The sequence below is a fragment of the Trachypithecus francoisi genome, unplaced genomic scaffold (assembly GCF_009764315.1).
Source record: "Trachypithecus francoisi isolate TF-2019V2 unplaced genomic scaffold, Tfra_2.0 Lachesis_group5, whole genome shotgun sequence".
NCBI lineage: Eukaryota > Metazoa > Chordata > Mammalia > Primates > Cercopithecidae > Trachypithecus > Trachypithecus francoisi.
The window spans coordinates 95,126,216-95,140,258 of record NW_022681470.1 but is presented as its reverse complement, the minus strand read 5'-3'; the positions used below and the strand labels follow the sequence as shown (position 1 = coordinate 95,140,258).

General features: G+C 50.1%; 1 protein-coding gene across 3 annotated transcripts in view; it reads left to right on the top strand.

Annotated features, from left to right (window-relative positions):
- Positions 1-735: 735 nt before the first annotated feature.
- The window catches only part of IL6R (interleukin 6 receptor), a 53,069-nt gene continuing 39,761 nt past the window's right edge, over positions 736-14,043 (top strand). Inside the window, exons 1-5 of one of the 3 annotated variants that reach the window (XM_033198711.1) lie at positions 736-2,576; positions 3,931-4,054; positions 7,946-8,127; positions 8,416-8,582; positions 9,387-9,528. In XM_033198711.1, the coding sequence (XP_033054602.1) occupies positions 2,150-2,576; positions 3,931-4,054; positions 7,946-8,127; positions 8,416-8,582; positions 9,387-9,528 (1,042 nt within the window). In that variant the 5' untranslated portion in view covers positions 736-2,149. The remainder of the gene's footprint in view (positions 2,577-3,930; positions 4,055-7,945; positions 8,128-8,415; positions 8,583-9,386; positions 9,529-14,043) is intronic. The other 2 variants (XM_033198712.1, XM_033198710.1) reach the window with 2 other exon arrangements.

The window sequence follows — 14,043 nt, the reverse complement described above, 5'->3', positions numbered from 1 at the left end:
TCCCTTATTGCCCTCAGTGGACTTCACCTTCTAGGGACTCAGTTTTGTTTTTTTTTTTTTTTTTGAGACAGAGTCTCACTCTATCACCCAGGCTGGAGAGCAGTGGCACGATCTCGACTCACTGCAACCTCCGCCTCCCAGGTTCAAGCGATTCTCCTGCCTCAGCCTCTTGAGTAGCTAGGATTACAGGTATGCGCCACCATGGCCAGCTAATTTTTGTGTTTTTAGTAGAAATGGTGTTTCACCACGTTCGCCAGGCTGGTCTCGAACGCCTGACCTCAGGTGATCCACCCGCCTCAGCCTCCCAAAGTGCTGGGATTACAGGTGTGAGGCCCAGCTGGGACTCAGATTTTGCTGAGGACCAGGAGAGTACTGTGCACTGTGTCCTGGCCTTGCAGCAGCGAATGCTCTCCCATTTCTCAAGGGCAGGTCTCTGGGATGCCTGATTGTGTCTTCCTCGCCAGTGCCTGGCCGCTACAGCCTCCTCGAATGTTCATCAAACGTAGGACTTGCTCACTGTGGGGGAAAGTAAGGCCATAGGGGTCTTAGGAACCTGCCCAAATTCCGCTGGCTGCATGGGGACAATTCAACCAGCTTTCTTACCCAAGGTCCAAGGCTCTGTTGGTGACCAGAGAAAACCTTAGATGACCGGCTGCCATGATGGCCTTTATCTGTCCCTTTTCTGTCAGCCTCCGGGTAGAGGGTGCCAGGGAGGAGGACTCTGGCTCCAGGTGTTAAAGTGAGAGGGAAGTGTGAAGGGTATCTGTATAGCTAGGCAGAGCCCAGCGCCAGGCAGAGCTATCTCTGCCCCTTTGATGCCTATGTCTCTCTCCCTGGACTGTGGCCAGTAGCCAGTGTGGACTCCAACCTCACCAGCTTTGGGGGTGTTATCTGCCTGGGAGTCACTGATCATTACTCCCTCCTCTGACAGCCACCTTGGATGGCGTGAAAGGAAGGACAGTCTGCTAAGTATGAGATAACACCTCATAAACAAGAAGGGCTTTGCAGGCTAGGCAGGGAGCCTTGGGCTGCTTCTGAGTCCCAGGAGCATGGGCCAGGAGGTGAGGTCAGGCACTCAGCAGCTGCTGGTCCTTTCTAAAATCTTTGGCCAGATATATTGCTACTGCTTGCTAATAAACGGTTATGTATTTGGTTCGAAGGACCAAGTGTGCTTAGATGAAAACTGGCTGTGTTCCCTGGCCTCTGTTTCCTTAGCTGGTTGGACTAATTTGATTGATTGGTTAATAAATGAGTCCAAGGTGGTTGGGCTAATTTTTATCTTAGATTCTATGAATCTATAACTGCTACTCAAAAAAAGTGTACTTGTTCCTTTAATCTCTAATCTCCTTTTTCTTGAGTAGTAGAATACACCCAATTTTTTTTCAAGGGGTAGATAACGCATTTTGCTTTTTAACCTTCCAGTTTGGTCCCTAGAGTAAACACAGCTTTGCTGTAGTAGATGTAGGGTAGTGGAGGGAGCATGGAACAGGGAACCAGAAGCTCTGGTTTCTACCCCAGCTGTGCATCTGGGCCAGTCTCCTGATTCTTCTGGGCCTTGGTTGCCAACTGTACAATAGGCATTCTGCCATGAATACCCTGCAATTCGGAGGCCTCTTGTGTACATGTGCACTTGGGTGCCTGGCATTCATTCCTAAGGGCATCCATTTATTCACACATTCATCAAGCGCTCAGCAGGCCCCTGCCACGGGCCAGGCTACGTCCTGGGCACTGGAATGTAACGGAGAACAACAGACCAGGGTGCCTATTCCTGTGGTGCTTGGAGTCTTGAGGGAAAGGGAGACACGGAATTGGTAATTACATGGCAGCATGTGGGTGACGTAGTGCAGAATGAGGGCCTAGTGCAGCTGAGGGACCGGAAACGATGTTTAGGCCAAGACCTGGAATAGGAGGAATTGTCGAGGGGATGATGTGTGAAGAACAAGTGTGAGGAGGAGAGCTAGGGGAACTGAGGGGAGAGCTCCACACCTTCTAAGGAGTGGGGAGAGATGAGACCTCCAAGGACAGCAGGGCCCTGAAGGCCACGCTGAGGAGCTTGGACTTCATCCTGTGGCTGGTGGCAGGCCCTTGAAGGGTTTTCTAATCCAGGGAGTGGGGCAGCCAGCTTCAGAAGGCTCTCCCAGGCAGCTGGATGGTGAGGACCAGGTTGGGGAGGCCACCAGGAGACTGCTGCCCTAATCCAGGCAGGGGTGACGGTAGCCTGGACCACTTCATGATTATCACTGAGGCCTCTCGTGGCTTCCTCAGACCAGAACGAAGCCCCTTCTTCAGTGGCTATGAGCTCACCGAGTGTCTTCTCCCTCTTCCAGAGGTGGCGAGAGGTGTGCTGACCAGTCTGCCAGGAGACAGCGTGACTCTGACCTGCCCAGGGGGAGAGCCGGAAGACAATGCCACTGTTCACTGGGTTCTCAGGAAGCCAGCTGCAGGCTCCCACCTCAGCAGATGGGCTGGCGTGGGAAGGAGGCTGCTGCTGAGGTCGGTGCAGCTCCATGACTCTGGAAACTATTCATGCTACCAGGCCGGCCGCCCGGCTGGGACTGTGCACTTGCTGGTGGATGGTGAGTTGTGCCTCAGAGCTCCTGGAGATAGTTCTCGTAAGAAATGAGGCTCTGTGCATTCCAGACAGTCCCTGTCTGAGCCTTCAGACTCTCGCCATTTCCTTGGCGCAAGAATTTTGGGGAAGGCCCACCAATGTCTGCCACCCAGATGCCGGCAAAGACAGCTGCTGGGTGGGAGCGTCTGACTGATGGGGAACATTGGCTTTGGGAGTTAGGACTTCCGGTGAACTGGTGAATAGCCTGGGGCCCGGAGTCAGGCAGCCTGGGTTTAAATCCTGCTCCTTCACATACAGCTTAACTTCTCCACCCCTCAGTGTCATCTTTGGCAAAATAAGGTTAATTTTATTACCTTACCTTAGAGTTGTTGCAAAGGGGGTATATGTGAATTTGCCTATGTGTGTGTGTGTATGTGTGTATCATACACATATGGTGCTAAAAAGTCTGTATAGCACATCCTAAGCTCTCAAATTAGCTATTCTTATTTTTTTTAGAATTAGCAAGTTCTTTTTTTTTTTTTTTTTTTTGAGACGGAGTCTCGCTCTGCCGCCCAGGCTGGAGTGCAGTGGCCGGGTCTCAGCTCACTGCAAGCTCCGCCTCCTGGGTTTACGCCATTCTCCTGCCTCAGCCTCCCAAGCAGCTGGGACTACAGGCGCCCGCCATGTCGCCCGGCTAGTTTTTTGTATTTTTTAGTAGAGACGGGGTTTCACCATGTTAGCCAGGATGGTATCGATCTCCTGACCTCGTGATCCGCCCGTCTCGGCCTCCCAAAGTGCTGGGATTACAGGCTTGAGCCACCGCGCCCGGCCAGAATTAGCAAGTTCTTAGCTCCCTCACACGTAGATAAAGACTTACTGGAACCAGTGCCTTGTGTGCCAAGCCCTATGCCAAGGCACTTTCTTCTTTGTATCTCTTGTAATCCAGCAGCCTTGTCAGGGAAAGCAGGCTTATCATCATTGCCATCATCATTACATTATCATCAGTTTATTTTATACATGAGGAAACTGAAGAGCGGCTACAACTTGCCCAAGGCCACACAGCCAGGTCTGTGTGACTCCAAAGCCCTTTTTTTTCGATCATCCTATCTCCTCTTCAGACAAGTTGGCCGTGAGGTGCTTCCCTTCCCCTGTCCCGGATGCGTGTCCCAGACTGACATGAGGTCTTTGGTGTCCTTTAATTTCCAAGCTGCGATACCATTCGTGTGTGGCCAAGTGTGGCCATGCTGTCTGGTCCTGACTGGCCCCAGGACTGGCCCCTAGCCATGCGTTCCCTTCAAGGGAGGCTGCCCTGCCTGCGAGGTCGGGTGTGCCCCAGGATCCCCGCCGGCCTGCTCACACCTGTGATGCTCTCCTTTCAGTTCCCCCCGAGGAGCCCCAGCTCTCCTGCTTCCGGAAGAGCCCCCTCAGCAACGTTGTTTGTGAGTGGGGTCCTCGGAGCACCCCATCTCCGACGACCAAGGCTGTGCTGTTGGTGAGGAAGTTGTAAGTATCTTGGGCTGAGCTGGGTGCACGTCGGCTCCCTCCTTTCCGAGGCCCCCAGAGAGGGGCTGGTTCAGGTGATTTCAAAACGTTATCATTAGGAAGTAATTCCTTCAGGCTGAGGAAGAGGAGATGAGAGGAAACTGAGATCTACATTTGACTGCTCCCTGAGCTGGGCACTGTGCTTGTGCTTGGAACCTTGCCCTATTCACTGTTATCAAAACAGCTATGGGAAGTGGGCGTTATTTTTCTCACTTAACAGATGGAGAGACTGAGGCCCAGAGACTGATTAATGGGTTTGGGTCACTTAACTAGTAAGTGGCTCTGCTGGGAATTCAGTCCCAGTCTGTCTGATTTCATTCAAAGTCTGAAGGTTATGGGCGTTGCTCTGAAAAACATGCAAATGTCCCTAGGAGAGGGTATAACAGCCAGCCTCTTATCAGTGTCTGGGCCCTTGTGGGCATATCAGGCTATTTCCATGATAAAGGCACGAGAGAGAAAGTGGTGATGGGCGGGGGAGAGGGAGCTAGGGGCCATGGGGCGAGAAGTCACGCCTGCCTGAGGGTGCCTGAGGATCCCTGCATCATCACAGGAAGACGGGCTTAACGTGGGAAGACTCGGGATGGGTTCAGGCATGGATGTAGAGGAGGTAGAAGATGCTGAAAACAAATCTGCCTCTGCGGTTTTGCCGGTCTCCATCCCAGAGCCACAGTCTCCCCAGTCCAGAGGTTTACAATTGATTTTGAGCTGTCAGTCATCAGAATACAGTGGCAAGGAGGACACATTCCAAGACCCCTAGTGGATGCCTGAAATTGCAAATGGTGCTGAACCCTATATATACTATGTTTTTCTATAGATATGTACTGATGATAGTTTAATTTATAAGTTAGGTACAGTAAGAAGTTAACAATAATTAATAATAGCACAGAACAATGATAATAATATACTGTAATAACAGTTATGCAAATGTGGTCTCTCTCTCAAAATGTCTTATTACTGTACTCACCCTTCTTGTGATGATGTGAGGTCGTGAAATGCTTGCATGATGGGATGAAGTGAGGTGAATGATGTAGGCATTGTGACTTGGTGTTAGGCTACTAGGACTTTCTGACTATGTGTCAGAAGGAGGATCACCTGTTTTGGGTGACTCTGGATCACCGAGCCATGATGATGGCGGTGGATGTCAGGACGAGCGACGAGTAGCATTTACAGCGCGGGAATGCTGAACAAAGCGATGATTCACGTCCTGGGCGGGACAGCATGAAATCTCATCACACTTCTCAGAACAGGGGGGAGTTTAAAACTTCCGAAGTGCTTATTTCTGGAATTTTCCATTTAATATTTTTGGACCGCAGTTGACCACAGGTAACCGAAATCTTGGAAAGCAAAACCTCAGATAAGGCAGGACTACTGTGTCAGAAAGCCAGAGCAGTGACTTCAACAGGGTGGTTCGGCTCCCACTTGGGTCTGTTTCCATAGAGTTACTGGGCCGCCCGGCAGTCATATTTTTGTTCTGCCCTCTATGATGAAAAGTGAGGATTACCCATCTGTGAGTGATGCAGCTGCCATTAGCACCGTCAGCTCATGCCCCAAGCCTGGGTAGCTTCACAGTCCAGCGAAGGATACGCCTTGTTTGTACCTCAAAGGCTTGTACCATAGACAGGATTAGGCAGGATAGAGACGGTGGCTGGCAGCTTCCCAGGCCAGCCTGTGGAAATCTCTATCATGTCTGACACTTCAACTGAAATACTTTTTTTTTTTTTTTGAGATGGAGTTTCACTCTGTCGCCCAGGCTGGAGTGCAGTGGCATGATCTCGATCCACTGCAACCTCCGCCTCCTGGGCTCAAGCGATTCTCCAGCCTCAGCCTCCTGAGTAGCTGAGATAACAGGCGCACGCCACCACGCCCGGCTAATCTTTGTATTTTTAGTAGAGATGGGGTTTCACCATGTTAGCTGGGCTGGTCTCCTGAACTAGGGTGATCCACCTATTTTGGCCTCCCAAAGTGCTGAGATTACAGGCGTGAGCCACCGCACCCGGCTTAACTGGAATACTTTCCATGTTGACAGCAGGAGTGGGAGAGGGTGCGGTGTCCGTGTTGCAGTGCTTGTCCTCCTCCTGAGCAGCCTCGAGCCTTTGCTTCCATCTGCTTTGAAGAGTCAGCATGGCCACTGGGCACCTTTGAAGTGAGGAAAGAGCAGGGGAAGTGGCTGCGAGAGCCTTGGGGGGGGGCCCAGCCTCCACTGAGGCCCCACCCGGACCTCAGGCCACTGCAGGGCCTGGAAGAGACAGGCCCCTGGAAAGGGATTACTGGGAGCTCTGCTTTTTCTCTTGTGTGTCTGCTTTCATACCCTGGACCAATTGCAGCACCATTCACTCCTTCTTCCACAGGCGTGGGTGAGTTCAGGCTCTGCCTTGGACCAGGCATGGTGCTGGGGCAGTGGGAGAGACACAGGCCAACAAGACTGAGCCCTGGCCCTCTGACCCCGCCTGGGCACACACGTAAAGCAGTCGGTGACCCTGCCTTTGTGGCTGGGTGGAAGCCTGGGTGGTGTTGAGGGGAGGAGGAAGGGGTTTTAACTCAGCCTGGAAAGGTTGGGTTTGTCCCATGTGCTGGACTCAGCAGGAGCCCAGGGTTCGAACCCAAGTCAGAGATGGCAGACTCGTCACCCCAGCCAGAGGGTGAGTGGCTGACGTGGCCTCATATCCCCACATGTGTCATAAGAGGGTGAAACCTCAGGTTTCCAGGCCAGGTGGGATGGTGACTGACTCACCTCGAATGTCTTCAGTCACCCAGAATTCTTTTTTGGACTCACCTGCCAGAACCCCTCTAGCACTTTTTGCGTCTCTGGAGTGGCATTTCTGCTGGGTGTCTAGTCATCTGAGGATAGATCTTTTTTGTTAGTGCCTTAAAGCCAGGGTGGGGCCTCTCAATTCATTTCTACATCCCGTACAGTGCCAAGAGCACAGGCCCAGTGGGAGACCAGAGCTGGCCAGCCCACCAAGGCCTGAGTGACTGGCTGAGCCCTCCAGCCTAGCTCCCCTCACCCTTCGTGCCAGGCGCTAGGCTACATGTTTATATATATTTATAAATCCAGCTAGTTTCCTCATCTGTAGATTTTACATTTATTGCTCTTTTTTTTTTTTTTTTTGAGATGGAGTCTCACTCTGTCGCCCAGGCTGGAGTGCAGTGATGCGATCTCTGCTCATTGCAACCTCTGCCTCATGGGTTCATGCGATTCTTCTGCCTCAGCCTCCCGAGTAACTGGGACAGGCATGCGCCACCACGCCAGGCTAATTTTTTTTTTTTTTTTTTTTTTGTATTTTTAGTAGAGACAGGGTTTCATCGTATTGGCCAGGTTGGTCTCGAACTCCTGACCTCATGATCTGCCCTCCTTGCCCTCCCAAAGTGCTGGAATTACAGGCATGAACCACCGCGCCCGGCCCTTATTTTTCAGTCTTAACAGAACCAGCCAGGCATGATGGCTTACGTGGTGCAACATGTTGCCAACAGCCTGGGCAACATGGTGAAACTCCATCTCTATTAAAAACACAAAAATTAGCCGGCACACTGGGTAGGCTGAGGCAGGAGAATCTCTTGAACCTGGAGGTGGAGGTTGCAGTGAGCCGAGATTGCGCCACTGTACACCAGCCTGGGCGACACAGTGAGACTCCATCTCAAAAAAAAAAAAATAATAATAATCTTAACAGAACCCCTGCGAGATAGGTAGTATTAATGTTCCTGTTTGTAAATGAGAAAAGAAGACTTAGAGGTACAGGGCTCGTGAGTCTGGAGCTGGGATTCAAACCCCGGGATTCCACTTCCCTCTTCTCTCCCCTCTTGAGTCTGTGCGAAACTGACAGGCGAGCCCTGCCCTTGTTTTGTGTCTAACAGTCAGAACAGTCCGGCCGAAGACTTCCAGGAGCCGTGCCAGTATTCCCAGGAGTCCCAGAAGTTCTCCTGCCAGTTGGCAGTCCCGGAGGGAGACAGCTCTTTCTACATAGTGTCCATGTGCGTCGCCAGTAGTGTCGGGAGCAAGTTCAGCAAAACTCAGACCTTTCAGGGTTGTGGAATCTGTACGTAAGCTCTTCCCGCTCTCCAGCAGTTTCCTTCATTTTTGATTTAATCCTTCTTATCGACTTCTCAGAGGGGCAGGGAAGGGGTGGTTGAGGGATTTGGTGAGTTGGTGGCTTTTGGGCGTTGCTTGCCGGGAGGTGTGGCAATGATGAAGCAGGCCCTTGTGGAGCTGTGCCTGGGGAGTGAACGGGGCTGGGTGGGGCCCTGCCTGCTGGGAACTCAGCCTACATGGGCTTCTCTACACTATGTTTGCTGCTGCATAGGAGCCATGCTCCCTTTTCCCACAGTGCAGCCTGATCCGCCTGCCAACATCACAGTCACGGCCGTGGCCAGAAACCCCCGCTGGCTCAGTGTCACCTGGCAAGACCCCCACTCCTGGAACTCATCTTTCTATAGACTACGGTTTGAGCTCAGATATCGGGCTGAACGGTCAAAGACATTCACAACATGGATGGTAAATTTATGTTTTACTTCTGGTCAGAGAGGTGCCCCCAGATGCTTAGGCATAGTAGAAAGGGTACTAGAGGCCATGCATGGTGGCTCACGCCTGTAATCCCAGCACTTTGGGAGGCCAAGGTGGGCGGATCACGTGAGGTCAGGAGTTGGAGACCAGCCTGGCCAACATGGTGAAATGCCGTCTCTACTAAAAATACAAAAAATTAGCCAGGCGTGGTGGTGCACGCCTGTAATCCCAGCCACTCGGGGGCTGAGACAGGAGAATCCCTTGAACCCGGGAGGTGGAGGTTGTGGTGAGTGGAGATCACACCACTGCACTCCAGCCTGGGTGACAGAATGAGACTCCATCTCAAAAAAAAGAAAGAAAGAAAGAAAGAAAGAGTACTAAAAAGAAAACCATAGGCTCTAGGTCCTGCTTCAAAACTGGCTACCTTCGTTGCTTTGGATACATGTTTTAAGCTTTCTGAGCCTTGGTGATATATCATTTATTAAATGAGAAGGAGAATGCTAGGCCAGTCTCCTCTTCCCAGGCTTGCCTGTGAGGAGAGCAATGTGGGAAGAGATTTGGGCTATAAACATGTCAAGCATTGTGGCTTGCAGGATTCTGTAGTGCATGGGTGGGGCAGCTCCCGTGGGCCCTGAGGGCAACCCCCTCACTAGTGGAGCCTCCGGGGTGGTGGGAGCCTCTAGAGGCCTCTGCCAGCTGAAGCACAGGGCTGGTCAAGGCACCAACCCACTGGGGAGATGCCTGCCCAGCACCACCCTGGACCCCTCCCCAGAGTCACTGTGCCCCCGCTCTCAGGTCAAGGACCTCCAGCATCACTGTGTCATCCACGACGCCTGGAGCGGCCTGAGGCACGTGGTGCAGCTTCGTGCCCAGGAGGAGTTTGGGCAAGGCGAGTGGAGCGAGTGGAGCCCGGAGGCCATGGGCACGCCTTGGACAGGTACTGGGTTGGGCACTGAGGAAGGAAGGGGTGTTTCAACTCTGTCATTGCATCAGGTATCCATTGCTATTGGACAAGTCGCCTCAAAACTAGTAGCTTAGGCCAGGTGCGGTGGCTCACACCTGTAATCCCAGCATTTTGGGAGGGAGGCTGAGGCGGGTGGATTGCCTGAGGTCAGGAGTTCGAGACCAGCCTGGCCAATGTGGTGAAACCCCCGTCTCTACTAAAAATGCAAAAAATTAGCTGGACGTGGTGGCAGTTGCCTATAATCCCAGCTACTCAGGAGGCTGAGGCAGGAGAATCTCTTGAACCCGGGAGGCAGAGGTTGCAGTGAGCCGAAATCACGCCATTGCACTCCAGCCTGGACGACAAGAACGAAACTCCGTCTCAAAAGAAACAAACAGCTAGCGGCTTAAAACGGCAATCATTTGTCTGCTTGAGATTCCAAAAATACAAAAATACAGTCAGTTAAGCAGCTCTTCTGCTGGTCTTGCCTGAATCAGGAATGCAGCTGCCATCAGATTGAGATGGTCTGAGGTGGCCTTGGTCACATGTCTGACGATGGTGCTGGCTGGTGGCCCCGGCCCTTGGTTCTCCCTGTGGCTTCTCATCCTCAGCTGCCAGCCCAGACTCAGGGCAGACGGGTGGGGATCCCGCCACCGCTGGAGGGATGCGAAGTTAGCCGTATTTAATCTAGGGCAGTCACTCATGCTTTTTATTTTTTTCAAATGTTAAAGGTAATAATAATTGCCATTTGAGGACTGTTGAAATTAGCATGTTTGTTGTAGAACATGAAAAATTCCAGAAAAATATGAAGAATAATTATCACCAGTAGTTTTACTCCCTAGAGAAAACCAGTGAGATCATGCTAGTATGCTGCTTTCCTTTTTCTAGGTGCATGTATGTGTGTGTGTATTTACATGTATAAACATAATATTCCCCATGTTGTCAATTACTTTTGGAAACTTATTTAGTAACTGCATCATCAATATATATTTTTAAAAACCCCATGGAAATTTTTTTAAACTTAAATTTTTTTTTTTTTTTGGAGACAGGGTTTCTCCTTGTTACCCAGGATGGAGTACAGCAGTGCAATCGCAGGTCACTGCAACCTCTGCCTCCTGGGTTCAAGCAATCCTCCTGCCTCAGTATCCTAAGTAGCTGGGACCACAGGCATGTGCCACCATGCCTGGCTAATTAAAAAAAATTTTTTTTTGGCTGGGCGCGGTGGCTCAAGCCTGTAATCCCAGCACTTTCGGAGGCCGAGACGGGCGGATCATGAGGTCAGGAGATCGAGATCATCCTGGCGAACACGGTGAAACCCCGTCTCTATTAAAAAATACAAAAAATAGCCGGGTGAGGTGGCGGGCGCCTGTAGTCCCAGCCACTCGGGAGGCTGAGGCAGGAGAATGGCGTGAACCTGGGAGGCGGAGCTTGCAGTGAGCTGAGATCTGGCCACTGCACTCCAGCCTGGGCGACAGAGCGAGACTCCGTCTCAAAAAAAAAAAAAAATTTTTTTTTGTAGAGACAGGGTTTCACCATGTTGCCCAGGCTGGTCTTGAACTCCTGGCCTCAAACGATCCACCAGCCTCAGACTCCCAAAGTGCTGGGATTACTGGTGTGAGCCACCGCACCTGGCTAAACTTTAAAAAAAAAATTTTTTTTTTTTTTTTTGAGACGGAGTCTCACTCTGTCACCCAGGCTGGAGTGCAGTGATATGATCTTGGCTCACTGCAAACTCTGCCTCCGGGGTTCACACCATTCTCCTGCCTCAGCCTTCCGAGTAACTTGGGACTATAGGCGCATGCTACCATGCCCAGCTAATTTTTGTATTTTTTAGTAGAGATGGGGTTTCACTATGTTGGCCAGGCTGCTCTTGAACTCCTGACCTCGTGATCCACCCGTCTCAGCCTCCTAAAGTGCTGGGATTACAGGTGTGAGCCACCGTGCCCGGCCTAAACTTTTAAAATTGTAATCAAATTAATATATGCACGTGGCAAAGAAGTAATAAACAGCTTATAACATTGAGCAGTGGTCCCTTGTCCCATGTCTTCCATTTCTAGTCCTGCTTTCTAAGGAAGTTGCTTGACTCTTTCTGTTTCTAGTTCCTCTGTTGGTGCCCTCCTTAACTCTAAACAACAAGCTTATATGACTTTTTTTTCTTTTCCTGATAAAACCACTTGAGACATTATCTATCAACACCCTGCTATGAAAGGTTAGGATTTAGCAGACCTAGAATGCAGGAATCTCCCTGACCACAATCCAGAGAGTGGTCAGCCAGCCTCTGCTTGAATGCTTCCAGAGCCAGAGAGCTTACTACCTCTCGTAGCACTGTTTTATTTTTCCCAGTGTTTTTGTTGTAGAATGGTCTCCTGGCTCACTTTGGGGTCAAATGTTTCTAGCCCTGTGGCATAGTTGAACCAAATTAATCATTCTTAAATAACTTGCAGTTAGGAAAAAAAAAAAGAGTAAGATACCCATATATTTGAGTAAGTATGGATAAAAAGGAAAGGCAGAATTGGCATCTGTCCCATCCCTACCCCTGCCACTTTCTCCCAGCCCTGGCCCCAGGGAGAGAAGGCTTTTATCTATCAGCTGCACATTCTTCTGCCAGATTGGATGGTGTGGGGTGATGGCTGTTTCTCCTGGCTGGCTTTGTTCTATGGGGTCCTTGTCCCTTGTCTTTCTTGTCCTGGGAAGAGCCAGAGGAGTAGGCTGGGGCTTAGGGGGTAATCCTAGTTGGATGCAGTAATATCAAGTACAAGCTTCCATCTGTGTTGGCACTTTCCCTGTTCATCAACAACAGGAGGCAGCTTTCTACTGGGCCCTCTCCTCAAAAGCTTTTTTCCTGCTCAGGCCCGGACAAGGAGTGGGGCCTAACTACTGTATCTTAGACCATTTTAATAAATCAGTGCATCCTTCAAGGTAGATCATATTGACCTATCCATGGTTTTCTTTGATTTGTGTATACTTTGAGCAAAATACACTGATTTATCTGAATGCTGGGCATCAGTGTGGCTTTGGGGGCCTTTTTAAGCGGGGGGAAAATCAGCTCTAACATCGTGCAGAGGAATAGGAATTCCAGATATGGGCTGACCCCTATTTTACCTTTTATTCCAACCGCTTAGTTTAGATAGTCACAAGCAGCTTGAAGCAATCTCATTTTGTTAGAAAGTTTCTTCATCTAAAAATTTTCAAATTGTAAAATATACGTAATATAATATTTACCATTTATATTATTATTATTATTTTTTGAGACGGAATCTTGCTCTGTCATCCAGGCTAGAGTGCAGTGGCGTGATCTCAGCTCAATGCAACCTCCACCTCCCGGGTTCAAACAATTCTTCTATCTCAGCGTCCCGAGTAGCTGGGACTATAGGCACCCGCCAACGCGCCTGGCTAATTTTTGTATTTTTAGTGGAGATGGGGTTTCACCATATTGGTCAGGCTGGTCTTGAACCCCTGACCTCAGGTGATTCACCCACCTCAGCCTCCCAAAGTGCTGGGATTACAGGCATGAGCCACCACACCCTGCCCATTTATATTATTTTTAAGTGTACAGCTCTGTGGCATTAAGTATCGTTGTGCAACCATCACCACTTTACTTCTCCAGGACTTTTTTCATCTTGTAAAATTGAAACTCAGAATCTGTTAAACAGTAACTCTCCTTTCACCCACTCCTTCCCCCAGCTCATGGCAACCACCATTCTACTTGCTTTCTCTGTGAGTTTGACTACTCTAGGTACTTCATTTGCTTGACTGCTTGCTTGCTTGCATGCCTGCCTTCCTGCCTGCGTTTGCCTCTTTCTCTCTCTCTCTTTTTTTTTTGAGACTGAGTCTCACTCTGTCGCCCACCCAGGCTGGAGTGCACTGTCGTGATCTTGGCTCACTGCAACCTCTGCCTCCCGGGTTCAAGCAATTCTCCAGCCTCAGCCTCTTGAGTAGCTGGGATTACAGGCGTCTGCCACCACGCCTGGCTAATTTTTTTATTTTTAGTAGAGATGGGGTTTCACCATGTTGGCCAGGCCGCTCTTGAATTCCTGACCTCAGGTGATCCGTCCGCCTTGGCCTTCCAAAGTGCTGAGATTACAGGCGTGAGCCACTGCGCCTGGCCGTCTCCCTCCCTCTTTTTCTTTCTTTTTTCTTTTCTTTTCTTTTTTTTTTTTTTTTTTTTGAGATAGGTTCTCCCTCTATCACCCAGGCTGGGGTGCAGTGGTGTGCGATCATGCTCACTGCAGCCTTGACCTCCTGGGCTCAAGAAATCCTCCCACTTCAGCCTCCCAAATAGCTGGGACTACAGGTATGCACCACCATGCCTGGCTAATTTTTGCATTTTTTATAGAGACAAGGTTTCACCATGTTGCCCAGGCTGCACTCTAGGTACCTCAAATAAGTGGAATCAGAGAGTATTTGTCTTTTGGTTACTGACTTATTTCACTTAGCATAATATCTTCAAGATTTATTCATGTTATAACATGTGTCAGACTTTCCTCCCTTTTTAAGGCTGAATAATAT